A 27,796-nucleotide genomic window follows, 5' to 3' on the forward strand; every position below is an offset into this window, starting at 1 on the left:
CTCTCTTAAGCATTTTCTAATTTCTCTGTTATTTGGTTTTCTACTTTGGTACATGTGAGCCTTGGCTGTATTTCACACAGAAGCTGACATATTTTATTATGACACACCCCATAAAACAGAGCACATATAAATCACCTGGCATGGTTTTGCTTCACCTGGTTGTTATTGCTAAGATCTCTATTTCTAAGAGCACAAAAGAGAACAGTTCTTGAATCCACAGACGAACAAGGACAGGGTGAGCAGCAGTCAAGTCTACCAGGCTGGGAGACAGAGACCAGAGACACGGGCTCCTGGGTGGCTGGCTGTCTGCAGAGACATGAACGACACAGACGGAGAAGCCACACAAACACTCCAGAGAGACCCGGGCAGCTGGGGAAACACTCTACAACTACAGCCCATCTATCAGACCCCTCTGGCTTTCTCAGCCCTAAGAGATTCTGAAATAAACACAAAGGCCCAAGGTGGCATAATACCGAAGCCAGCGGTACCTACTCTTTGGCCTCAATCACTGCATGAGTATGTTTTATCTTGGGGACCCTGACAGTCCCTCTCCTGGGCAGAAGAGCCAGCCAGTCCCTAATGTCCCCGGTGTCCTCAACAACCCCACAGCAAGACCCAGGCAGGCTCTAAAATGTCTTGCCCTCAAAGGCCTGGAGATTGAAGGCAGTATCCAGAAACTTCTTCAGAGACACCAGGTGAGTGTTCCTGTTTCCTGTGGCTGGTGCAGCTGCTGGGTCTCGGCCAACATACCTGGGGGAGGAGAGTCAAGCTAAGCGGAGGGCTGAGCCCGGCCCTGCTGCTACCCCAGGACTGCACCGGGTCTAATCCAGCTGCAGAAACGAAGAGCCTGAGGTTCCAAGGGGCCAAGTCACTGGCCTAAGATCAAAGGTAGGAGATTTGAGACACGCAGGAGGTTCTCTAGTTCAGTTCTGGCTGCAGAACAAACACAAAAGCTTCCCCTCCCTAAGGCCGTGTTAAAGAGGATCCCCGATGGGGAAGCTGATCTGTCACTGACAGTCACAGAGCCAGCAGGGACTATGGGGCCCAACTCCTCGGTTTCCAATGCAGCCCAGAGAAGGGCAGTGGCCAGTGCTGGGTCACACAGCAAATGGGGTGGGCAGAGCCAGGATGGGGCCTCAAGCCCCCAGAGCCTCAGGTCTGGAAGACGTGAGGGGTAAACGGCGGGCAACCCCTTGCACCCAGCCTTGTACCATATGGGCCGCGCTCGGCCCAGGATGGTCATGAAGCGCGGGCTGATGTAGTCGTAGTAGCCCATGTTCTTGTGCTCCTCCTGGCACCACACCAGCTCTGCACCTGGGTACTTCTCTGCCTCTCGCCTGATCAGGTCGAAGGGGAATGGAGAGATCTGGGACAGACAGGGAGAAAGAAGGGAATAGCTAGGGGAAGGGGGAAATGCGCATGCCAGGCCCCCAGGAGAGCGGCCACCGCTTCCCTCACTGGCCCCAGCCCTGGCACGCTGCCCAGGGCCAGAGGGCTGGCGATATGACCTTGCTCGTCACTCTGAGCAGTTGAGGGGCTCGGGCGCACCTGCTCCAGGCGTGTGATGGCCACTTGCTCGTCCAGGTCCTGGCTGCTCCGCTCCTTCACCAGGTCATAGTACACCTTTCCCGTGCAGAAGATGAGCCGCCGCACCTGCCCGGGAGCCTGCGCCGCAGCCCCATCCTCAGGAATCACCCGCTGGAAGCTGGTCCCTGGGGACCGACAGGGCATGGCAGCGGTGTCTGCTCCCAGAGGGGCCAGAGCAGCTTGGGAATCAGGTCCACATCCCTGGCACCTCCAGGCTCTCCCTGGCCACTAAGACAAGCCCCAGATTTAGACCTGTGGCTGCAATAGGAACCTCTTGAGCCAAACAATGGAGCAGGGGACAGAGGACACTCTGAGACGTCATAGGGACAAGGGTGGAGACAGTGGCTGGAGCCAAGGGCAGAGCCTTGGGAGCATCAACAATAAGGTGATGGGGCGGGGGGGCGCTGGGGATGATGGGGAGAGCCCCTGAAGGGGACAGAGGTGATGTCACATCCCCATCTGACAGCATCACTGTCCCAAATCTGCTCCCCATCCAGCCATGCCTACCTCCCAGGCACACTCAATCCACCCCGTCACCAAGCTGGAAGGCGAACCCTGCACAGTCCTCCCTCTCAGCCCCAGAGCCCAGCCTCCATCCCCCAGTCCCATCCATTTTTCCTTCCTGAGCTCATGCCATGTGCCAGGCACCAGACTAAAAATACTACAAAAACCTCCGAGGAAGGTACTGTAGGGTCCCCACAACCCAGATGAGGACACTGCGGCAGAGAGGGTCACTGGCTGCCAGGGCCCACCAGTACTAGGCACTTAGCCCAGGCGGTCCAGCCCAACGCCAGAGCTCTGCACTGCTGGCTCAGCCACCCGCCACATCTGAGGGGATGCCCACACACACACGTGAAGAACAAGCACCTGTCCACGCCACTGAGGTCCTCCTGGCCAGCCCCTGCCCCTCCGCCTACAACCCAGGACCGTTTTCCCAGACAGCTCTGCTCTGCCAAGCCTCAAGGCCCCACACCTGCTCCTCCCTGATCCTCCACTGGGTCACGTCTCACTTCCAAAACCTGGTCCTTCGGGTGCTTTATCTGACCTCTGACTCCCAGCTAAAGGAGGCTGAGAGCTCTTGGAGGGGGCGCTGGCTCCCCAGGGCCAGAAATGTCTGTCTGGCTCATGAGAGAAAACAACGGATGAGTGAACTGATACTCAGTGTCCCACGAACTAGCAGACCTCTTCCAGGCCTCCTGCCTCTAAGCTCTTCCGGCGCAGCCAGGCCGGCCCTGCTGGGAGGCTGCGGGGTCCCAGTGCACTCCTCTGGCCCTGGTGCTCCGCGTAAGTGACCCAAGTGGGTTCAGCCACCCGGCCGCTGCACCAACCTCCCAACGCAGCTGCTGGCGGGGATCATGCCAGAAGCTGCTTCAGGGCCAACAGAGCCACAGACAGAGGCAAGAACGGAAGAGTCCCGGGAGCAGAGGCCACACGTGGGCCACCAGGGCCCCCATCAGCCGCCGCCCCCCCCCACGCCCAGGCACATACCAGAAACCATTTGGTCAAAGCTGGACTTGGCTTCTGGGTGCCTCAGCAGAGATTTGGGTGTGAAGATGATCAGCTGGAAGGGAAACACGTGCCCGGCTGCCAGCCGCCCCTGCTTGGCCAGGGTGCCCTGCACTCGGCCCCCGTACGGTCACGGTGACGACCAGGGCGGGTGGCTCACCGGCTTGCGGAAGGGCAGCAGGATCTGGCGGCGCAGCACGTGGAAGTAGCTGGCCGGCGTGGAGCAGTTGACCACTATCCAGTTGCAGTCGTAGAGCTGTCTCACCTCGAAGTCCTGGGTGAACGCCTGGAGGGGCAGGGTGCGGCTGGGAGGTGGCCTGCCTGTGGCATCCACACCCTGGCTTTGCTGGGCACAGCAGCACCCTGGCCTTGCTGGGCACTGTCCCCTGTTCTGGGGGAGGGCGGGCAACACTCACGGGGTAGGCGTCCGAGTCATCATTGCTCATCTGCAGGAACCTCTCGGGCCTGGCTGAGGAGTGCTCCGGGCCCTGGAAGCAAATGCCAGATAGCCCAGGCTGGCCAGCGTTTGGGGGGGACTGGGGATCTGTCACACAGGATGGGGACCCTGGGCTTGGGGGAGAGTCTGAAGGGCTTCGTGGAGGAGATGCCCTCACTACGGAGTGTCAACCGCAGGAAAGCACCAGGAATGTGGGACAAGAGGAGGGAGGTAGCCTCCGATGAGGGTCCGGCCACAGCCATGTGTGAACATGTGGGGCAGAAGGAAAAAGCAAAACGGCCAAGATGCTCTTTCTCTAGAACGTTCTGACCTACAGCAGTGACTGTTTACTATGTGCCTGTGGTGCGCCAGACATAGCTCTACGGACCCCACACAGATTATTCTCTCATCTTGTGAAAGCAGCCCTGCGATGGAGATGAGGAAGGCGAGGGACAAAGAGATTAAGAAACAACCTCAAGGTCACTCAGCCAGAAAGGGACAGATTCAAACCCAGGTCTGACTCCTACTCCTACCCTGGCCCACGGGGCTGCTCTGCTCCATAAGAGCAGCAAGGACCCCCACACTGTCCTCCAGGCTGGCTCTCCGTGGGACAGGGGTGACCTGCTCCTCCCTTAGTGGGGACGCCCCAAGGACCCATGGCCACAGGCACCAGCCAGGCCGGCCCAACCCTCCGCAACCAGCCTGACTCACGCTCCACCCAGTGAGATGCCAGCCACCTTTACAGCTGGGAAACCGTGGGCAGTCACAGGCCTTCTCTCCTCGCACGTGAAACAGGAACAGAACTGACTGCCTGGTCCAGCTGTGAGGAGGCCACAGGATTATACGTGGCGTGTAAAGTGCACGGCACAGGGAGACCTGACTCTGAGCAGTACTGATCAATCCCTGACCACGTGACCAGTGCAAGCTGAGTGGGTCCTCGGGGCCATCCACTGCAGCCAGCACAGCCCTGCCCACGCTCCACCTGGTCAGGCTACACACTCACCAGGCTGGCATCTCCTGATGCTGTGCTCCTCCCCTCCCTGAGGGCCTGCACATCCTTCTTCTCCCCGACTTGAGGTTCCCCGACAACATAGGTTCAAATTCCAGCTACTAGCTGTGTGACCTTAGGCAAGCTACTCCACCTCTCTGCGCCCCAGTTTCCTCATCTGGAAAGTGGGAACAGGTCCCGGCACAAAGCAGGCACTCAGGCATGTCCGTTCCGTTTACTGCTGGAACAGTAGCATCACCAACTTCAGTAGCGGTGACACAGAGCTACGCAGGCCCCGCCCTGCAGACCCATGTGGTTCTGGGGGACTGGGAGGCACATACCCCCCCTCAACTCTGCAAGTGGCCAAGGGTCTAGCCGTCCTCTCCCAGGCCGGCCAGGGCCTGCCCCCACGGGCCTCACCATGCCCTCCATGCCATGGGGCAGCAGCAGCACGACGCCATTGTGCCGAACCCACTTGGCCTGGCCCGTGCTGATGAACTGGTCGATGATGCACTGGGCCGTGTTGTGGAAGTCACCAAACTGCGCCTCCCAGAGGACCAGGGCGTTGGGGCTGGCCATGGCGTAGCCCAGCTCGAAGCCTAAACGGGAGACGCCGAGGCAGAGCCTGTCACACACGGTCCCCAAGTGGTGGTGGCTCCGGCCAGACCCAGCCCTTCCTCCCACGCGCTGCCTGCTCCGCCCGTCCCTCCCAGCAGGACAGAAGCGCCCGGGGACTCCTTGGCGCCCAAAGATCAGGATCTCCCTTCCTGGCCGCCGGCAACACACCCAGAGATGCCACTCTCAGCCCTGACCTCACGTACAGCCAGCTTCAGCCTTATGTAGGCCAGGAGTCAACTCCAAAGACACCCTGGGGAGGCAGCAGGGCCCATTTGCCAAGGGGCCCCCCAAATATGGCGGGGCTGCTGAGGGGAACGGGCAGGAACAGCCCCAGAGGCAGCTCCCCAGAAGCGGTGGTCAGTCTCGGTGGGTTCCCGTTTCTGGGAGGAAGCAGGCCAGCTAAAGGTCAAGCCAAGGGAGAGTGCAAGGGGCCAGTCTGGGGAGCCCAGAGTCTAGGGAGTGGGCCTCGAGACGGGGCTGCTGGGTGTGGTGGCACAGAGGGCAAGACAGACAGGAACGTGGAGGTGGCCAGGCCAGGCTCAGGGCCGGTCAGTGGCAGCAGCAGTCAGTGGACTCGATGGGGTTTTCTGTCTGGGCCCACTGTTGCCCAGGGACAAGCTCTGGTATCCAGAGCTCCCACCCAGGCCAGAGTGCACCCCCACCGCCCATCTGGGCTCTCTGAGGGGCCAGATGGGACAGGACCTCATCTCTGATGTGGCCTCAGGTGGGGGCAGCCCAACCACTGTCCCTCAGGGCTGTCCGAGGACTCAGGTCCACCCAGGGGCCTCTGAGCCTCTTTGGCCCCACCCAGCCCCAGACCACGGTCAAAACAACAAAAACAGACACCCTGAGGTGCAAGACCCTCTCTGGTCCCCAAGCATCTCAGGGCCCGCCCGACCTGCAGGCAGAGTTCTGACCCACCCAGAACTCCGTACTCCGAGAGGGAGCTGTTGCACACAGTGTAGGGGGCCTGGTGAGGCCAGAGGTGGTTCATGGGGACACACGTCCTCCGGTCAACTTCCTGGTCATGGAGAACGTGGTGCCGGTGACTGCAGAGACACAGACCAGGAAGGGAGGGGAGGCGGGCGGACTGAGCAGGACACCAGGCAAAGTCCCACAGGATGGCGACATCAAGAAGGCCGTGGAAAGCCAGAGCGATCTGGTCCTTCCTCTGGGCAGCCGCCCCTCCCACTGGTGCCCTCACACACGCCCCGGGGGTCTTGGAGCACAGGCGTGAGAGGCTCAGCTTCTCACCTAAGGAGGGATCCGATGAGACCTGCCTTGCCGACCTCCCAGGTGCTGGGTGGAGCCTGAGACCCTAGGAGGCCACACCCCAGGGGCACCATCTCCCTGCCCATCCTGCTAGCCCCTTTACCACCTCACCTGCTCTGTCCAGGTTTACAGGAGGCAGGAATTCCTGTGCATAAGGGGGGCCCCCCTGGCCAAACCCCAAGCCTTGTGAGGACTGACATGCCACTCAGGGTGCAGTGGAGTGGCCCTCTGTACCCTGGTTGGAGCAAGACCAGCAGTGATGAGGGAGTGGGACGTGGGAAAGATGGCCTGTCGAATACTGGAAGCCACACCTCCAGGACTCACTAACATGGCAGAGACGGAGTTGAGATCCCAAACATCTGGGGTCCCACACAGAGGAAATGTAATGAGGACAACCGGCAAGTGTAAAGTCCCTCATCTGGACTCAAAACCGAACTGCGAACAAGCAAGATGATGGCAGGGAGCTGGCTTGACAGTATTTCACAGAAGAGAAACAAAGCATCTTGAGGACCATAGATAACCACAAGGGTTGACATCAACCAACAGCTTGGGCCAAGCAGTCAGCTCTGCACGCTGGCCCCGTGGGGACAGAGAGGCAGGCAGCCTAGCAGCCCTCAGACAGCTTGGCCCAAGGGTGGGGGCTAGCGTGCTGATAGAGTTACCTGAGAACACCTCCTTGGCTTCCCAGACAAGGTCTAGGAAGAGAAGGAAGGGCCACTCCACTCCAGAGGCCCTGGGCCGACTGTGAGAGATCCCCAGCGCAGCTGAGCTCTCGGCTCCCCCCAGGCACAAGGCTAATGCCCATGGGGCCTAGGGCCCAGAGCCCCCCCACCCTCACCTGAATGTGCCCCTCTCCACGTCCTGCCCACTGAGCCGCACATGGATGCCTTCCTTGAGCAGGGAGCCAAAGGCCATGTACTCTGCCAGCGCCCAGTCCACTGTCCTCTTCCTGGTCATGTCCGCACGGCCCCGCAGGATACGAGAGAGGCCTGCGGGAGGGGAGGGCCAGCCTGAGGGCCACAGGGGCTTGGCCACCCCATCTGGGACAGCCATAGTCCCTGGGACCTGGGCCGGGTGTGTATATACTCAGTGTACACCCCTCCCACCGAGCAGGGCCCCGGCAGGATGCAGGAGGCCCCTCCTCCAGCATCACCACTCTAGCCAACACACAGGGCCAGCCTGAGCCCACATCCCCACCAGCCTCCCTCCCTGCGGGAAGGAGCAGGCACCGTTACGCGATCATCCGCCACATGCATACGCCGCATTTGTTGATTCAGGGACGTTTCTCATAAGCCCACGGGAGAGGTACCAAACTCCCCCACCCCTAGATGAGAAGACACGCTCAGAAGAAGGAATTCATTTACTCACGATCACTTAGCTATGAAGGTGCTTGGATCTGAGCCCAGGCACCCGGCCCAGGCTGGGCTCCCATCAGCCCTACACCCACACAGACCCTGTGTGACTGCACAGAGCCGGTGCCCCAAGACACCTGGGCCTCCACGTGCATGTGGAGGAATCCTCTTGGAACGCCCACAGGCTGCTCAGAGGGTGCACAGGGACCCCACTACCATCACGGGGGCCCTCCAGGCTGCCTGAGCAGAGGTCACGATGGACACCATCGTGGCCAAGAGGCGCAGCCAGTGACCACCTACTAGCCTAGGGTCGCCCTCTGTCATCCACCCAGCCCAGCACTCTTGCCGCCCAACATTCTAGGCCCAACCGCCCCCTCCATGGGAAGCCCTTCTTTCCCTGCTCTCCTTCTGCCTGATGCAGGGATGCCTCCGGCAAAGGCATTGGGAAAATACAAGGTGTCCCACAGGAGCCTGGTCACCAGCACCCAGCTGGGAGCGTGGCATCCACATCTGCTCACCCTGAGAGGAGCTGTTAACACAGGCACCTCATGGGGCACAAAGGAGGCACTGAGAGCTCCGCTGATCTACCCAAGACCAAGTCAAGATGAGGGCCGGGCCTCCCTGACTCCTGATGCCATCTCCCTTGGGGCACGATGCCTGGGACAGTGGCCCATGCTGGAGCCTGCACAGCAACCTCACCCGTGTGGATCTTAAAGTCCTCCAGGGGCACAGAGCTGGCCACTTCACCAATGTGGGTCAGCATGTCCTCTGGAATACCCGTGGCTGGGCATGTCATGCTCTTGGGCTCCCCGTCCACAGTGAAGAAGCCTGAGAGGGCAGAGGCTCTGTGACTTGTGTGTGGCAGTGGGGCCTCAGTTCCCCTGGCCAGGCTGTCTCCCCAGGACTCAGGGGCCCACCACTCCCTTAACCCCAATGGCACTCAAACCCTGAGCCCATCCTGGGGACCTGGGACAGCTGACAGCACCCACCTAACATCCTCCCCTCCGGCGCCTGTGAGGCCCCTCCCTGGACCCAGGGTCACAGCCATCTAGCTCCGCCCCAGAGAGGCCCGCTGAGCACCCCTCCCCCAGGGCCCACTCCACTTTGCGGTCCACCCTCCCTGACCCAGCCCTTTCCAGGAAGCAGCTCATCACATGTGTCCCGAGGGCGGCACTATCTCCCTCTACTCCCGCCTACCCCACCTGCAGGAAGCAGTCCCACACAGCCTCAGGGGTCTCAGGGACAAAGCCCACAGCCTCCGGGCTGGGCAGCAACTGTCCTCATTCAGGATCACTCCAGTCCTGGTCCCAGTGCCAGAGCCCAGGGCCCAGGCAAATCACTCTTAGCCACACGCTGCTCACTCACCAGGCCAGGGGGAGTCCAGCCAGTGCTTTATATGCAGGATCTTTTTATCCTTGGACCTGCCAAACGCCTCCTCACAGATCCGGTCATATTTGGCGATTTCTTCCTGAAATCAGGGTGAAGGCCTGGATTGAGGCAACGATGCCCTGGGCAGCCGGAGGCTGAGTCAACCCAGACTCATAAACCCTGGTCCCTCTCACCACGTTCTAGAGGAACTGTCTGCCCACTGGCCCACAGGGACCTTAAGGCCAGAGATAAAAGTCCCAGAGTGCAGGGGGATCCTGGAAAGAGTTCAGATGATTGCACTCAGCAAGGGACTTGGGGAAACGCAGGAAAGACTCACAGTCCTTGCTCTGAGAGCTCCCTGAAGGCGGGAGGGCAAGCACATCCACAGATAACTACGGGGTCAAACCCGGCTCAGGGCTACCTCCTACAGGAAGCCTTCTTGGACTCTGGCCTGAGGATGGGCTTCCATGCATCGCAGCGTTCCCTGTACCCCACCAGACTGTAAATGTCTCTGGTCCTCCGTCCCCCTCGATAACTGGGGGCTAGTGGGGACAAGGACCATATTGGCTACTTCTATAAACCGCCAGTGCCCAGCACTGGGCTGATGACATCAGCAGCCGCCTCAGGCTGATCCCAGGCGCTGACCGGCCCACCTCGAATTCCTGCAGGGTCACGGTGCCCTCGGCGATGAGCTTGTCTGCGTACTTCTTCAGCACAGGCACCTGCCTGTGGATCTGCTTGTACATGAGCGGCTGCGTGAACATGGGCTCGTCCATCTCGTTGTGGCCACGCCGGCGGTAACAGACCTGCAGGGACAGAGGGTGGGTCCCCGCGCCCAGGCGGTGTGCCTGGCGCAGTCACTGCACAACTGGGGCACACCTGGCAGGCCACATCCGTGAGGCCTCACCAGCCCCCACTACAACCCATCACCAAATGCCCCACCCCCAGGCCTCTGCAGAGATGGTGCTCAGCGGTTCTAAACCTGCCGCTCAGCCCCGACTAGCAAAGATGTTGCAGACCCGGCGCACTTGCCACGGCAGGGACAGTCTGAGCACCTCCACCTCAGTTCCCCAGACCCACCAGGTCCACCACGACGTCTTTATTGAAGGTGTTCCTCCACTCGGCCGCCACACTGCACACATACATCACGGCCTCTGGGTCGTCTGCATTCACATGGAAGATGGGCGCGTTGACTACACGGGCGACGTCGGTGGGGTATGGTGAGGAGCGGGCCATCCGGGGGTCCGTGGTGAAGCCAATCTGCAGAAGCAGGAGGCACTGAGAGCTGGACAGCAGCAGCCGCCTGGGAGACCAGAGGGCCAGGGGGCCAGGGGAGAGGCGCCTTTGCCTCGAGGTCCATCGGTTGTGCTCAGGAGGTGCAGGGGACATGATGGGCTAACAGTGGATGACCTCGAAATCAGACGTAGCCGCGGGTCCCACGGGGATGGCGGTAACACCAGGGGAATCGTGTCTGCTCTTTCTCCTGCAATCATTTTTATACAGTGGGAGTGGGGAGTGCAAGTTGGGGTAAAACCCAGTCTCACCAGTTACTAACTGTACAACCTTGGGCCAGGTACTTAATTCCCAAAGCCTGTTTCCTCATCGATTAAAAGGGCTCATTAAATTCCTACCTCACAGGGTTATACTGTGAAGGTGAAATGACTTAATATGCGAATAAGGTAGTTAACCCAGGGCTTTACAGGCTCAGAAGAAGAGCTGTTATTAACCACAGCTACCTTTTTTAAAAGCAAAGGCTGTGAGAGTTGTGTTCTAAGACTGCCTGGGTCACATGGAGCTCAAGGCAGCATCTAGTTACATGCTCAGCCTCGGTGCTGGTTATACCCATCTTCCTCTGCCCTTACTGCTTTCTCACATATATAATATGGGGGGAGGGGGCTGCAGAGAGAAGGACAGAGAGACACAGAGACAAAGACAGACAGATGTATACACCTCCCAGTTCCACAGACCAGGAAACCGAGGCTGAGAGATCAGGCATCTTGCCTGAAATCACACTCTGGTAAGTAGCAGAGCGGGGGGGGTTAAACCCAGAAATGCCTCACTCGTCCCCTCAAAGTGCTGCCTGGATTCAGGGATGGAGGACACTGACAGGGCCCAGCACACAGCCCAGGCCCTCACCTGGTTGTTGACGACGACGTGCACGGTACCGTTGGTGGTGTAAGAGGGCAGGTCACTCAGGTGGAAGGTCTCATAGACCACACCCTGGCCAGCGAAGGCGGCATCCCCATGCACCAGGATGGACATGACCTGCAGGGCAGGATATAAGCCAGGAGGGGCCCCCATGCCCCAGCCCGTGCAGCCCAGCCCTGCTCCTGGACTTCAGAGATTCAGAGCCTACCCCTCAGAACCCAGGACCTCAGGGCCCAGGCAAGCTCACCTTCTTGCCCTGAGCATCCCCGCGGTAGAACTGCTCTGCCTTCGTCTTCCCCTGCACCACGGGGTCCACAGCTTCCAGGTGGGAGGGGTTGGCCACGAGCGACAGAGTGATGTTCCTGTTTGTGACTCGGTTGATCCTCTCATGGTACATGCCGAGGTGATATTTGACATCTCCGGAGCCCTGAAGGTTGACGTGGCCTGTGATGAACCTCCCCCCCCACCCTATCCCAGACATGCAAGCTTACAGTGGCGCTGGGACATTCCCGGGATTCTGCTCCCTGGGAAGGCTGTTTTGTCCCTGACTCACACCTGCATCCTTCCCCCAAACCCAGCACAACGCCCTTCTTGCCCTCCAGGCTGGCCTAAGAAAGGTAGGCAGGTTCCCTGGGCCTTGGCTCCCTTCTTGGAGCCCCTCCACATTACCAACAACCATCCTCTCCACATTAACGATGGCAGAGTGGGGAAGGGCTAAGGCACCCGTAGGAAGGGGCCAGCCAGCAGCAGCGAAGGCACAGAAATGAAGGGCGGCTCTTAATTGGCGTTGAGACCACGGGCTAGGCCTCTGGGCACACATTGGAGCAGGACCCGTACCTAACTCCTTACACCAAAGTAACCAAAAATGTACAGACAAAGCCATAGTATCAGGGGAAAACATGACATACTTTACGATCTTGGAGTAGGCAAAGTCTTTCTAAACAATGTACAAACCTCAGAAGCCAGAAAGGATAAGACAGCTTAAATCTAATATATTTGCCATGTGGGAAGAAGATCCATGCACAGTATTAGGGGAAAAAAATGAAGCTGGGAAAATACTTATCAGACAAACGCAGGCAAAGGGCTAACTCCTTCAATACATAAGGCACTTTTACAAATTGGTGAGATAAAGCCCAAAAAACCCATAGAAAAATGAGCAAAAGCCGGGAAAAGGAATTTACAGAAAAAGGCACCCATGACTTAAACATGTGAAAAGACGCTCAAATTCGAAACAGAGAAATATGTTCAAATGCAGTGACTTTTGGACCTAGAACATTGGCAAAGATGTAAAGGTTGGACAGAGTAAGGGAAGCTGGGGGCCTGGGACCTTCGCACACAGCGTGTGGGCTCGCTGCTGTCTGCAAGCTCTTTGGAGGGCAATTCAGTCCTACCTCCTCAGCTCCAGCCACCGCATTTCTCGGATACCATCAAAAAGTGCACACATGTGCGCAAAGACACTCATTCCACCACCTAATGCTCATCAACAGGAGATAGCAGAAAGCAGAGGGGCACTCGAAGCTCGGGGAGCTCTGTGTGCAGCTCTGAAACAGTGACGGCTCGTTAAGTGAAAACAGCAAGGTGGCCAGCGGCATCACGAGCTGCTCCCCTGGCTTTTTACAAATAAAGCTGTACTGGACACATACGTGTGTTCGCACCGCGTGGAACATTTCTGGAAGTACACACTTTAACACAAAAACTGACCACAGCAGAGCCTATGGGGAGCAGGAAAGGGGTCTCAGAAGGGAAACACACTCATTGTGTAATCTTTTCTTCAAACGATGCTCACATTACTTTTTCTATTAAAAACAAGTAAATTTGTTTAAAGTGTCCTTTGGCCAGGTTTTACAGTTTACTCACATGTTGTCTCTGATTCCTCACAACCATTCTGGGGGCAGGAACTTTTATCCCCATTTTACAGAAGAGCAAACTGAGGCTCAGAGAGATGAAAGTGCTTGAGCAAAATGAACATGATGGCGGGAAGATTCTGGATTGGGAGCCAGCAGATGTGGATTCTAGTCCTGCTCTGGCCTAACGTGCTGGATGATTTTGGAGCAGTCATTTAATGTGGTTCATTTTAACAAACCATGCACCTGTGCTGAGTGCTGGGGCTTCGGGAATGAGGTCCCTGCCATCACCCTGCTACCAGCCTGGAAGGGAAAACAGACACATACACACACACACAGGCGTGCGCACGCACGTGCGTGCACGTGATGGAGAAGGCCAGAGTAGAGACAGACCTGCTGGGAAAGGAGGCACAGAGGAGGGAGAGACAGGATTGCTGCCTGGAGGACCAGGAAAGTCACTAGGAGATGGGTAGGTCTGGGAAAGAGGCAGAGAGCAGAAGAGAGGAAAGCCATCTGGCTGAGGGCCCAGCATGGGCAGAGGCGTGGGGTATGAGGCATACATGACACGTATACGTGCCAGGAAGGGGGTGAGGGCAGAAAAATATTCTCTCTGCTCATCAGTGGGCACAGGAAACCGTCCTGACCTCCCAATGCTGTGCTGGTCAAACAAGTGAGCGAGGCAGCCCTTCAGGGAAGGTAGACAGGACCCTGGGCACAGAGGTATGGCCACACGAGCTGAACTGAATAACTTCAGGCACTTCCCTGCACACCTCTCTGGGCCTCAGTCCCCCTAGCTGGAAAGAGGGAGGTTAGCCCAGATTACCCGAGGGCGCTCCCAGCTGTTGGAGATCATAGCACTTGGCTCCAAAACACCTTAGGGGCCTCACACAGACACCCCCAGCCTCTCTCCCACTCTTCTGCATGTCTGTCCACCTCAAGGTCTGTCTGAGCCTGCAAGCTCCTGGCCCAGGCCCTCTCCAGTCCACGTCCCAAATACCCAGCTCTCCAGGGGCTCTGGGGCCTGGGCCTGGCACCCACCTCATCCGCCGCCTCCAGCTTGGGGTCAAACTGGCAGAAGATCTGCTCCAGGTCCTTGCGGATGACGTTGGCCAGCACGTTCAGCCTGCCCCTGGAGCCAGAGGGGCAGGGCTCTTACCATGCTCCCTGCCCACCTGGGACCTATCAGAATTAGCATGGGGGCTGGAAGGCCCCACCCTCTCATCCCACCTCAATCTACAAGGTGTGTGAGCAGGTCCAGCTGGCCGGCCCCCCTGGGCAGGCAGGCATCCCCCGCTACAACTCAGATTCAGGAGGCCCTCGCGAGCAGGGAGCCACCCAGCCTCATGGCAGGGTGTCTACTCACCCCTCTCCCCAACCAAAAGTTGAGCCCAACCCAGCACCTTGACCCCAAGCTGCTAGCGAATCACAGCTGCTCACACGTGGCTCCCCACCCCAGCCCAGTGACATGGAAGTGATAAGGAGAGGGAAGAGGGGACTGGACTGCCCCTAAGATCAGGAGTCACCAGAGGCCCTGTCCAGAGGAGCTGAGTGAGGACTGAGGGGTGGGGGGAGGAAAGCAGCCAGGCCCAGGGATTCTCCAGTCCAGCCTGAGCTCCCCATCGGGGGCAATCTATTCAGGGGAGGGCACCAGCCTGATGGGGGCACAGGACATGACTCCGAACCCGCTCCCCACAGACTACCAGCGGACGCCGGCCCCAGGCCTGCTCACACCCTGACCTCCAGCCCCGCACGGCCCAGTGACAGAAGGGCAGCGCTCCTCCAGCGGGCCCCTCTCCTGCTCTGCGGGGGTGGCAGGGCTGTGGGATCACAGGAGCCGTATGAACAACCCTCAGCCCCTCTGGGCAAAGCCTCCGGCCTCAAAGGCCCCTCCCCAAATACGGAGGCCTGGCCGAGGGCAGCCCTTGACCCTGGAGCCCTCCTCAGGCCAGGAGCCTGGCAGCACCACCACCCAGTCCCAGAGCTGCCTGACGGCCAAGCACCATCCTCTCCCACAGTCCTACTGAAGCCACGTACGCCCCTGCCTCCTCAGACCACAGGGCCAGCTCTGCACGACCCTCTGACCAGACACCAAGCATTTCTGGGACCCCCAGAGCGCAGAGCCTGTGTGGCAAAGCTCGGGCTCCCGGGAGACCAGCCCACAGGGTGGGGACCCTCCTCACAATGCATCCTGATGCCCCTGGTGCAGATGCAGTCCGGGGCTGGCCCACCTGTGAGCAGCTGGAAACAGGCACAGGAAATGCAGGGGCTTTGCCCCCCAGACTGCTCAGCAGTCCTCTTCCAGCCCGTTTAGCAGGACCCCTGGCCACCTTGGCCATATTCCTCATTAGCCCACAGGCTCCAGCTCAGAGGTAACTGCCCAGTGGCCAGACCAGCCTTCCAAGTCTTTATCAAAGTCACAGGAAATGTGTGGCCAGCTTGCAGCCGGGGAAAGAGACCCTCGGCTCACCTCCAGAGACCTCCCACCAGGGGATGCGAACCTGAGGTCACCTGCCCAGGCTCTGCCCTCACTTCCCTGGGATGTGCCCCTCCACATCCCCTTGTCCACAGGAACCTCAAGTAGCGTGATATACCCCTCTTCTGTAACCTCAATACTCCTGGGGACAACAGCAACATGGTGAGAGAGAAACAGTTTAAGAGAGCCTGGTTCCATGTGGCTTTGGCCACGTGCTTTCTGTGATGAGCAGCCCAGGGCCCAGGGACTCTGATAACTTTCTAGACCACTTTGCCTCTATCCCCAGGTCCCACCAACACCCCTGCTCTGATTTTCAAAGCCTCCTATCCACCTCAGCTTGCTGGGCCTGGAGGAGAAGCGCCCACCTGTGTGGCATCCCCAGGATGACATTCTCGATCCCCATCTCGCTGGATTTGTCGATGATGGTCTTGAGGGCAGGAATCATGACCTCACAGCCCTCCAGGCCAAACCGCTTCTCTGAGGACCACTTCCGGGCCAGGAAATCTTCAAACCTGCTTGGGGAGAGATGGGGAAGGGTGGAGAGGCTGGGCTCCTGGGGGCTGTTGATGAGGGCTCGGAGCAGGACGCCAGGACACAGGAAGCTGCAAAGCCACCTCCCGCTGCGCAGTCCAGGACCTGGCACAGATACCATGGTGCTCCTACCAGCAAGCAGCATAGGTCGGCGGGGAGGCTGAGGGTCCTCCCAACTTCAACAGACCTCTGGCTCCATCAATTCCCAGTTACCACCCTCTCTTCCCCTTCCAGTCACACTGCTCCAACTAGCCATTCCCCTGCTCCCAGACCACTGCCCTCCAGCACACACGTGCCCTGGGGCACTCTCCTCATGCCCCAAAGATGCCTCACGGCTCAACTCAAATTCCAGCCCACACATCACTGCTCAGGGAGCCACTTTACTCCTAGCAGCTGGTCCAGGGGCTCTTCCAGGCCCCCGTAGCCCTGGGAAGACCCAGCTTCAGAGAAGTTCAGGGGCAGAACCAGGCAGTGCCCCACCTGCAGGAAGGCGCTGCTACACTCACTCCACACAGGGACGTCTTTCTGCCACTTCCACCCTCGTTCGGTGTCATGTTCTCCTGGAGCACCATCCAGCCCTGCCTTCCCTTACCGGGCACCCTCCTAGTTTCTTAGCCAGGGCCTGGGACATTTCATACAGCCCTGGAGCAGGCCCCCCAGCCACTCAGGCTGCCCGGGGTGGTGCTGGGAGCCTGACCTCATAGAGCGCACCAGCCGGGCCAGCAGGGTCCGCTTCTCCTCGCTGGAGAACTGCATCACGCCAGGGGTCTCGAACTTCTGCCGGATCCACTGACACTGCTCCACGTCATTGATGAACATGAACTCCAGACCGATGTGCTGGCAGTATGTGTTCTGGGGGAAAGGGAAGCGCTCCACGAGGAGCCAAGAAGAAGACCGACCGCCTTGGGATCTGGAACAGAAAAGGCAGCGCCCTCCCTCCCTCTATCGCACGCCAGGGCTTCATCAGCTGTGCCCGACACACCTGCCTGTGCTCACCTCCAGGCGCCGAATGATCTCCCGCAGAGAAAGGGTGTTTTCAGAGCCTCCAATAAAGGTAGTTGTGGGCAGCTGGAACTCCTTATCCAGGTCAGCCTCCCGCAGGTCGTAGAAGGCTAGGAGGTACACATGGCAGAGCCCGAGCAGCAGAGAGGAGAGAGGGAGGTCAGGCCCAGGTGGGGCCCAGCTGTATCCCCAGACCTCCCAACAGTGCCCCCAGGACCCTCCCGCCATGTCTAGCCTAAAGCTCAAAGGCCCTCTGTCTGCAGGGCACAGGGCATGAGTCAGAGCCTAGCTTGCCGCCATAAGGGTGGGCCTGGACAGATGTCTCAAGCTTGCTGAGCGTGGCACACCAGCTAGGGAAGACGGGGAGGCCTCCCTTGCAGGGACATCATGCATAGCTGGGCAAGGGTCAGAAGAAAGCCTCCCAGGCTGCGTGCTGAAACCCAAGACCCAGAGGCACTGTAGGCTCAGAGCCCCTCACTGGGCACAGGCACCAGCTGGCTCTGGTGTCGCCAGGGCAACAGGAAATGGTACCGACTCACCCAATTTATCAATGGTGGTGATTAAGTCTGAGGGCACAAAGGAGTCCAGGTCTGCATCCAGAATGCCCAGGGGGTCCAGTTGGGCCACATGGTGGCCACGGATCTGGAGAAGGGGAAAAGGTCGGGGCGGAGCTGGAACGCAGCTGGACAGACCCTCACCAAGACTGAGATTCTGGGCCCTGGCCCCTCAAGTTCCCCTTCAGAATTTCAAGTTTCCACATATCTCCAGCACCCAGCCACTGAACAGTTGCCTAGGAGACCCCACCATAGCCACTAAGGTGGCAGGAGCTCAATTCTGTTTCAAAGTACAACATGCAGCTTTCAAAAACAGGAAAGAACGCGTACACAAAAGTAGTTACTACGGTACTATTAGTAATTGCAAAATTCTAAAAACTTCCCAAATGTCCATCAACAGGAGACTGGCAAATAGATATGGGAAATCCACACAGGGGATACTACAGAGCTGCTAAAAGGAATGAGGAAAATTCCTAACTGCTACTATGAGGTTGTCTCCACAAAATATTATTAAGCAAAAAAGCAAATTACAGAAAAGTGTGTGTGGTAAACTGCCCAGTATCTAAGAAAGGGAAGAGAAAAGTAAACACATGCATTTGCATTTATTTGTATATATTTGCATGTCTACAAATAAATATATGCATTAGAAGAATATACAGTAAAATAAGAAAACTATAAAATAAGGAAAATTATTACCTACAGGGAAAGGACAAAATAGGGCAGAGCAGCAGGGCTAGAAGCTAGGCTTTTAACAATATATCTTGCATTGACGATTTGACTTTGGAATCTTATAAGTATTTTATATCACTATAAAACAAAATTAAGTTTTAAAAATTGAAAGTAAGACAAAACAAATGAATTAATGCATCCATTTGGTGGCATAACTACATAGAGAGGAACTATTCCAACTGACTAACAGAATATTCCCCAAAGACAAACAGAACTGCAGGAATAAAAAGATCATAAATTCATTTACAGTACCAATCAGCAGTGGTAGTACTAGAATTGTATTCTCAGACTGTCATGTGTGGATTGTGGGAAAATCAAGTAAGTCATTGTATTGCTGTGTTTGAGAACCTGTATTTTTGGTATCTTTAAAAGGAGATGGTGACATAAGACTGATGAGGTCAAGGACAAACACTAAGTCCTACATTTGATGTATATAGAAGCATCAGTATAAACCCATAAAGTATGGTATCTTTTAAAAAAATACATATTTCCTGGCTCTAACCATCAAAAGAACCCAGAAGGCATGACCAAACCAATAGCAGTAAATACTCGCTCACTCCCTGGAGAACTGGCTGGACAGAAATGTGCGAGATGAGCTCAAAGCATCTTGTCCTACCAGATAGCAAAGGGGTGCTCAAACACTACTGGGGCTGGGAATAAGGACACATTTTGAGCAACAAAAAGGATAATATCTATAGCAGACTGAAACTCATTAAATATGTTTAAATTCATGCATTCATATCATACTATGAAAAAGAAGAAAAACCTTTATTGGCCATCTTTGGAGGATGCTAGGAAACCATGTCATAATTTTGAAAATCCATCAACAAAAGGAAAAGTCAAGCACTGATCCTGCCCTCCCTATACCATTTGTACCTCAGGATAGACAGAGCTGACAAAGGGAAGGTTCTCACGAGAGAAGTATTTCAGGTAATAAACAAAGAAAGAAAGAATTAGAATATCACCACTTTTACCACTCCCAATGACTTAATGTGTCCAGGAAATAATTATCTTTAGCTGCTAACTGATGAAGTGCCCATCACCACCAGGAAGCTGATTTTGCAACAACAGAAAAAATCAAATCTATGTTGGATCAAGCATCTAGATCTAACTACCAATTTACAGAAATTACATGGGACAAAGGGACAGATGAAGTGACACCATGAGGATGCAATCAGCAAAATCCACACTCGAGAAAACGGTATAGGACAAGCAACCTGGTTTCTTATACACACACACACATACACACACACACACACAGAGCAAGAAACACAAAAAGAAATGGAGAGGAACCCGCAGAGTAGAGTACAAGAGGTTTGAAAAGCCATGTCAACATATCACAACCTGTGGCTTTATTTGGATCCTGATTCAAACAAGCAGTAAAAAGAAATCCTAGGACAAAAAGGCAAACATGAATACCAACTGGGTATTTGGTGACATTAAGGATTATTACTATTTTTAGGTGTGATAATACTATCACGGTATATTTGAATTCTTTTTTTTTTTTTTTGCGGTACGCGGGCCTCTCACTGCTGTGGCCTCTCCCGTTGCGGAGCACAGGCTCCGGATGCGCAGGCTCAGCGGCCACGGCTCACAGGCCCAGCCGCTCCACGGCACGTGGGATCTTCCGGATCGGGGCACGAACCCGTGTCCCCTGCGTTAGCAGGCGGACTCTCAACCACTGCACCACCAGGGAAGTCCATATTTGAATATTTTTAAAGGAGGCTTTACCTCTGGAAATACATGCTGAAACGTTCAATGAATGAAATGATATGAAGTCTGGGATTTGCTTCAAAATAATCAGTGGCCTATGGGCGGAGCCGGAGGTGGGTAAGATGAATCAAGACTGGCCCTGTATTGATGGGGGTTCACTACATAATTCTTCTACCTATTATATGCTTGAAAACATGCATTAAGAAGCAGCCTGGGTTTTTTTTTCAGTACTATGTGCAGATGAGTCAAACCAGAGCTCAGCCCCCAAGTGACCTGTGAGGGGCTACAGCCCACCCAGTAGGTGCTCACTACCAGGCAGATTTTTATCATGCAAGTATGGAGTAACATTCCTGAATCCAGAGACCATCCTGCTGGAAGGACCCTAGTGCTTTGCTCTTGGCCAGTGAAAGAACAAAGAGCTGCTGCAGAGCTGGGACTGTACTTAGAAGATAAGGCCCTCAGGCCATACTCTGAATGCTACCCCGTATTTCATACAGAGTTTTATGTTCCTTGTCCTTTTTCAAAGTCAACAGTCAGATCACTTTCTGCCTCTTTCAGCCAGCCAAGAAAAACATAATTACAATCACTGCTGTTTCCTCGCAGGTGGCCCACGATCCATGGGTCCTGAGGCCAGTGAGGGAGCCCAGTCCTGTGCACCTTTCCTCTTCCGCCCCAGCACACCTGGGCAGGCAGCTGCCATCCCACACAGAGTGAGTCGTTCAGAGGCAAGGCGCCATTTCCAGTTGCTAAGGCCTCCCTCTCCCCTGAGTTCCTGCAGCGGCTGGCTGTACCCTCCCACGGAGTCTCTACCAAGGACCGCAGGATGCCCCTACCCTGCCTTCTGCATGTCTTCAAGACAAGTTTCTCTTATGAAATACCTCCTGCCACTGATTCCCAGACAGATCCCAAATGATTACATTTTTATGGAGTGAACACCCAGTACAGCCCTCCGGTTAGCCCTGTTGGGTCAAGACCAAGAATAGGAAACATCATCAGGACTCTTTGACATAGCAAGGGCCCAGCCTGGGAACCCAGCAGAGGGGAGCCTAAGTCTCCAGGACAGAGCAGCTGATGGGGGAGAGCTGCTTAATGAACTAGTCATTCATTCCACAAATACTAACTAAGCACCTGCTGGACATGAGCCCCTGTCCTCTTGGAATGCTCAGCCAAGAGAAAACAGACATTAACAAGCAGCAATCTACTCACCTTTCATTCAACACTCACTGAAACTGATCACTCACTAAGTACTTCTCCAGGTTCTGGGGCAGAGTGGTGTGGGCGACAGATGAGAAAGACCACAAACAATCCACTTTGCACAAGAAATACAGGGGGTGGTAAGTGATGTGAATGGTAACGTGACAAAGAGCAGGAGGAGGGGTCAGAGCCACCAAGCTCCCTAAAGTGACGCTGGAGCTGAGCCAGTCTTCTTGCCGTCAGCACCTGGCCACACCCCAGGAGCCTGTACCCTCCCAGCCGCTCACCTGGTAGGCCCGGATCAGAGACTGCACAGCCAGGTGGTCCTCCACCAGCTTACTGGTCTTGGTCCGGCTCAACACTGCCGGCCTGCTCTCAGGGACAACAGAAAGGGGCCGGGGCTGAGCCGGACCATAAGAGGCTTCCTCACTGGCTTTCCGGAAGAAGCTGTCCCAGGACTGGGCAGGGGCAGAAGAAAGAAAACAGCCAGGTTAGGGCCTGGGAGTAGCGCGGGGTGGCCCAGGCTGGGGCCCTAGGGGACATCAGTCTTCCTTCACCACCATAGCTCTCAGGGCCCTCCCAGGACCCTGCCGACAATACCCTTCTCAATCAGCCCAGGGCCCCCACCCAAATTCTGGATCTCTCCAGGACCCAGCTTGGTAGTGTGTGGGGGAGGTTATAAGCTGTGATCAAGGGGCTTTATGTATGAAACGGGCTTCTATCCATAGGCAAAACATGCCCTCACACACTGTGGGTTGGAGGCAGCTCTGTGGAGGGCAAGGGCAGGCAGGCCCTCAACATTTCCAATGCATGTATCTTTTGAACCAGCAATTCCACTGCCAGCAATTTATTCTACAGATGTACTTGGACAGGTGTGCCTACATGTACAAGGATGTTCCCTGCAAGAGAGTTTATAAAAATGACAACGTAAAAACAATCTAAGCAGTGATCAATAGGAAACTGGTTAAATAAATGATGGTAAATTTAGATTCCGGAAAATTATGTAGTCTTTTTTAAAAAGACGCATTTATTATTGTGGATGTGGAATATTGCCAAGATATGTTGTAAAGTGAACACAGCAGAAGAGGATGTATGCTTTGCTACTATTCGTGCAGAAACAAAAAGCAGATGGGCACATGCACCAGCACCTCCACGTTCTAGCAGAACACATACAAAAGTGCTTTCCTCTACGCCCTCTCATACAGTACTGATAGGAGAATAAGGTGGTACAAGCCGTGTGGAAAGCAATTTGGCAACACCCATCAAAATTATGTACACAGATGCCCTCTAACCCAACAATTCCACTTTGGGGAATTTATGCCACAGTTAGCTGCACACGTGCAGGATGATGAACGTACAAGATGATGTAGTACAGCACCCGTCATGACAGCCAGAGACTGGAAATGAGGCAGATGCCTGTCCCTGGGGATGAATGTAGAACATCCATCCAAACAGTGGAATACTATACAGCTGGGAAAAAGGAAAATGAGGCTCTTGAGGTACTGACATGGAAAATCTTGGAGATGTATGCTGAGTGAAAAAAGCCTGGGGCAAAAGAGTGGATGTTACATGTTACTTTTTGTGTAAAGGGGGAGAATCCAGAGTTATGTTTGCAATAAGTTTATCTGAATGGATACAGAAGAAATTAAGAATAGACTGGGGAACAGACAGGTAGGAGCTGAGCAGATATGGGATGGAATGGGAGGAAGGTTTTTCACTGTAGAAGTTAATACTTTTTGTTTTTGGATCATGTGAGCATATTACTTTCCTCTGAGGCATGTGAGTGAAGGAGAGAGAGCAGCTACGCTTTTCACTTTTGTCCTGGCATCTGATTTTGATTTTTTTTTTTTTTTTTTTACCATCAGTGGGTACTTATTTTATCAGCTTACTATATATGTAAACACTTATGTTCCTAACTATATAACAAGAGGCCATCTGGAGACATCACTGCATGACAAAGGAGGCAGGGACAGGCCTCAGACCAGGTGTGACTGAGCACGGCATTATCAGAGCTTCTCAAGCCAGACCACCACCCACTGGCTGGTCCAGCAACAGGACAGCAATGGACTTTCCTCACCCAATATGAGGACCAAGCTCTTTCACAAAGATGATGGAGGACCTGAGAGACAAAGAAACCTGCCCGGGGTCACACAGCAGGCAAGTTGCTTCTCCCCACTCCCCTCTCCACAGCCCAGCCCCAGGACCTTCTCTCCTGCACAGAGGGCAGGGTTGGGGTGCCAACCTTGTGGACACTCTGGGGGTTTTCCAACCAGGCGAAGTACATCTCCTCCATGTAACTGGAGCCGCCTCCAACTTTGCTGCTTGGGAAGGTGGCCGGTGGCCCAGACGACCTGCTGTACCAGCTGAACCTTTGGACGCCATGTACGGCCAGGAGCCTCGAGGCCTGTGCCCCAAGCCGGGATGGCAGCAGCCTCAGCTGACTCATTCTGGACACAGGCAACAAGGGAGAGACATAAACCACGGGACTGGGATGGAAGGAAGGAGGCTCTGGCAGCCACTCATCCACTCATATGGCATTTGCTGGGCCTACTGGGCAGGTGGCCCTGGGCTAGGCAGTGACGAGACAGAGGTGAGAGGGACAGTCAGCCAGGCCTCCTGAACACCCCGGAACTCAGGCAGCGGAGTCCTCCAGGGACTGGGTGCTCCATGACCGGTCAGAAAAAGGCCGGAAGCAAGGCGTCTGGCTGAGCTGCACGATCTCGAAGCCCATGGCACTGCTGGGTCTCTAGTCATTGTGACCAAAAGGGACCAGTGACTTCCCCTGACTGCAGTATAGGCCCAGCATGTCCTCCCAGGCCAGAAGGCCAATGACACGGGCCTCAATGGCCCCACTTCACATCGGGGACGACTGAGGCTCAGAGAAGGGAAGGGCACCGGGGGACAGCGGAGGGCAGACCAGAGGCAGGCGCCTTGCCCAGCCAAGCTCCCAGTTGCAGCTGCCCTCTTTGGCTCCCATACCCTGCCCAGAGCTTACACTCAGGACAGCTAACAGCTCAGGGGGTACATTCAGGCTGGAAGCCCACTCAGGATGGAGAGGAAAAAGAACCTGGAGCTCATCTCACCCCCGCAATCTCATCTGCTCTTTCCCAGGGAAAATGCTCGAACAACGGGCTTTCAGGAATCCGTGTGTACATATGGAGAGGTTGGGGGGGGGAGGGGCTTCCTCTTCCCCCCAGAAGACAGAGGTTCTCGGATAAGAGGCTCCTCTTAGAACCTCTGTTCCTCTACATCACCCCCCCAACACAACTGTGAGCAGAGCCCCCTCCTCTTCCCCAGCATTGCCTGGACACAGACAGCTCCCCCTGAATACTTGCTAACACCCTTCTGCCCAGAGAATCCCAGCCTGTGAGTAGGGTGCAGCACCAGGGCCACCCCACCAGGGGCCATGCAGGCAGGAGGGCCTGCTTCCCCCCACATAACTCAGTCCCAGAAAGTGTGCCTTTCTGCCTGGGCCTGGGCCTGGGCCTGAGTCAATGCTCCTGGGGCCAGATGTGCCCAGCTCACAGGGCACACACCCCGCCCCAGCTCAAACAAGTCACCAGAACCAGCTGGCTGGACCTTCTATTCTACAAGGGGTCAGGCCCCAAGGCAGGGCATGGCACAGCCCCCCTAGCCCGCGTGCTCCCTCTTTCCCTCCAAACTTACATGAGGCAAAGGGCAGGGAGGCGGTCTCCTTGAGCGAGGGACAGTGGGCTCCTCAGGGCAACCAGCAGCAAGTCTGAACAGAAGAAAATTAAAAAGCAAAAATATACTGCACTGCAGGGAGGAAGGAGGTGGGTTCAGCTGGAACCTGAGCCTCAAGTGCCCCAAGCTTCCTATCCACATGCTCAGCTGCATGTCCCGCCAGCCAGTGACACCAGGCCCTACTGAGGGCTGCTAGGGGCTGGCTCTTCCTGGAGTGGCACCTCTCCAGGTGCTGGGTGGGGACTCAAGGCCTGAGCTCTGGGGTCAGAGGGCCGGGGTCCCAACCCCTGCTCTCCCTCTGATGGTCCCTGAGACCTGGCCAAATACAGGGTTGCTGCCCCGGCCCAGATGGCCATAGGGCCCAGGAGCTACTGGCCTGGAATGTGAGAAGCATCTAAACAACCCAATGGGGAAACTCTAACATCCCCATCCTAAGGCAAAGAAAGCAGACACCAAGATCATCCACTGAGGGAATAAAAATAGGAGCACAATTAGTCAGCACCGATTCGGGGGCAAGCACTGTGCTCACCTAACCCTCTCAACAATCTCGAGAGGTGGGCACTTGGATTAGCCCCATTTTACAAATAGGGAAACTGAGGCACAGAGAGGCTAAGCTGGTGAGTGGCAGGGCTCTGTGGTTCCGGAGCCTGTGCCCTCCTCACTGCAGAGTCATGATGTAAACACAGATTTCTCTTAATGCCAACGCTCCTTCCAACGGCTGCAGCCAGAGCTGCTCTCTCTGCTGGCACCCACCCCCGCAGGGGAATGGGATGGCTCGGGGGGGTAGTGACAAGCCTGGCTGTGTCCAGCCTGGCCCAGTGCAGGAACACTGTGTTTCACAAACACTGAATAATCTGGGCAGCCGCTGGACACTGCTGTGGCCTTCACCCGGCCTGATGGAAGGACAGCCAGCCAGCCACCCCTGCCCCAATCCCAGCAGGGCCTGAGGACTCAGGAGCCCTAGAGGGCTGGGGACAGAGTCAACCTCAGTATCTGGAGCCAAAGCCCAAGCCTGCCCTGCCAGGTCCTGCCCACACAGGTGAAAGGGAAGAGTTAGGGTCAGGCACTGTGCACACCCCCTGACCAGCCCAGCCCACCCTGGACTAACAGGCAGGTTGCTCTGGGCAGCTCTTGGTGGCCTCCCCTCTACGGATAAAGTCAGTACCATCCCCACCGCCACCCTCAGAAGCATAACGACGACAGACATCCCTGGCCACTAAGCCTCCCACATGCAAGGCCCTATCTGGGCTGCTCTGCAATACGCCCACTGTAGAGATCCCAAGACCTTGAAGCTGGGCAGCAGCAGAGCCTGGACTCACACTCCCGCAGGCCTACGATGGCCCCACGTGCTGGGAACTGGGTGGGCTTTTCTCAGGAATAAACCCCACCTCTAGTTTACTGAACCCAAGAGGCGGCCACGGAAGCAGACTACGAGGTAGGAAGCAGGGTAGGGAGGGGGTGTGCTTATTTCCTTGACAGAGATGGAGGGTCTGAGCTAAAGGCCAGAGGTGGGGAAAGCACAAAGGTGAAAGGGGCCTGTTCCAATATGCTACAGGATATATGGGCAGGGTGCGCAGGGATGGGTTAGGGCCCATGGTGGAGGGGCATCATGGCACCCCGCTGGGACCTCAGGGTCACCCCATCCCCGCACATTTCCCTGAGGGAAGGAGAAGCACTTCCCAGGCTGGCTGCCACCTCAGGTCAGTCTTGCCTCCCTCAGGGCCTCAGTCTCCCCATCTGTGAGCGGAAACCCGGTTAAAACCGTCTGTAAAGGCCCTGCCCCCTGCCCCCACTACGAGGTCCTGAGACTTCGAAGCTGCCTGCCTGTCCCACCAAGCACATAACGCTAGACCATCCCCATCCCCAGCGCTGCCCTCCGCAGCCAGGGCTCCTTGAGAAGGCGAAGAGCAGCAGGCCCCTCCCCAGGCCACGAAAGGCGTGGACAGTCTGTAGTCTTTGGGCTGGAGAACCCACGCTGATGCCTGAAACCCCACCGTTAAAAGCTTCGCTCCCTTACGCAAAACACTTCACAAGAACTGCACTCGCAGGGTCGGATGCGCGCGAAGGGCTGAGGGTCCCTGGGGACGCCTCGGCCAAACAAAGGCGAAGCCAAGGTCACGCTCACTCCCCCTCCCACCTCCCGGGCCAGGCTTAGGGCTGCGGGCTGCGGCGCCCCGGGACCCAGGAGACTGGAGCAGAACGGCCTCCCGCGACACAGCTGGAGAGGAGGAGGCGCAGGGACCCGGAAGGGAGGGGCCGCCGCGCTCACCGGGCCAGTGGGGGTCGGCGCGGCAGTGAGGTCCAGAGGCTGCAGGTCAGGGGAGGCGAGCAGTTGGTGCGCGACTAGCTGTACCAATTATCTGGGTCACGTGACGTGGCGGCGCCAGCAGCCAGCGAGCGAGCGCCGGGGAGACTCCGCGCGCCGTGACGTCTCTGAGGACGCCCCGCCCAGCCCTGCCCCGTTGGCGCTGTCCGCGGTGCTGAAGGCCCAGGGATGAGGGTTCCCGGGCCTGGAAGAGTGAAGATCCTGCAGACCGCAAGGAGAGATGACCCCATCTGTCTGGGAAACCTGGCACGCTGCTGAGCCCCTGAACCCCGGGGTCCTCGTCCAAACACTAAGGAGAGTGAACCAGAAAAAAAAAAAAAAAGCGGCCGTTTGTGTGTATGGAAGGATAGTTTCCGTTTTACAGACGGTAAACAGTATTTACAGATACTCTTAAAAATCCCAATCTTAGGGCTATCTTGAAGAAAAGATGAGATAATGCATATTAAGTGA

At 56.3% G+C, this 27,796-nt stretch overlaps 1 protein-coding gene across 4 annotated transcripts; it reads right to left on the bottom strand.

Annotated features, from left to right (window-relative positions):
• On the bottom strand, positions 1 to 27,376 carry OGDHL (oxoglutarate dehydrogenase L). 4 transcript variants are annotated; one of them, XM_027098518.1, is made up of 24 exons: positions 27,290 to 27,376; positions 23,558 to 23,762; positions 21,603 to 21,773; positions 17,665 to 17,767; positions 17,120 to 17,235; positions 16,821 to 16,975; positions 15,958 to 16,104; positions 14,158 to 14,248; positions 11,523 to 11,702; positions 11,264 to 11,392; positions 10,208 to 10,387; positions 9,781 to 9,933; positions 9,125 to 9,227; positions 8,459 to 8,587; positions 7,246 to 7,396; positions 6,057 to 6,184; positions 4,938 to 5,116; positions 3,510 to 3,581; positions 3,254 to 3,379; positions 3,076 to 3,148; positions 1,549 to 1,712; positions 1,212 to 1,366; positions 641 to 750; positions 1 to 437 (listed from the first exon to the last, which is right to left on the bottom strand). In XM_027098518.1, exons 2-24 carry the CDS (start codon positions 23,759 to 23,761, stop codon positions 403 to 405), a joined length of 3,054 nt encoding a protein of 1,017 aa, XP_026954319.1. In that variant the 5' UTR covers position 23,762; positions 27,290 to 27,376; the 3' UTR covers positions 1 to 402. The 4 variants fall into 4 exon arrangements, 3 of the variants coding, with proteins under 3 accessions (XP_026954319.1, XP_026954320.1, XP_026954321.1); XM_027098519.1 differs by having other exon boundaries at positions 1 to 750; positions 27,290 to 27,330; XM_027098520.1 differs by lacking the exons at positions 1 to 437; positions 10,208 to 10,387; positions 27,290 to 27,376 and having other exon boundaries at positions 627 to 750; positions 23,558 to 23,761.
• Positions 27,377 to 27,796: the final 420 nt, after the last annotated feature.

Source organism: Aethalodelphis obliquidens, unplaced genomic scaffold (genome assembly GCF_003676395.1).
Source record: "Aethalodelphis obliquidens isolate GAN/ISIS:26980383/991018 unplaced genomic scaffold, ASM367639v1 scaffold124, whole genome shotgun sequence".
In the NCBI taxonomy this organism is placed as follows: Eukaryota; Metazoa; Chordata; class Mammalia; order Artiodactyla; family Delphinidae; genus Aethalodelphis; species Aethalodelphis obliquidens.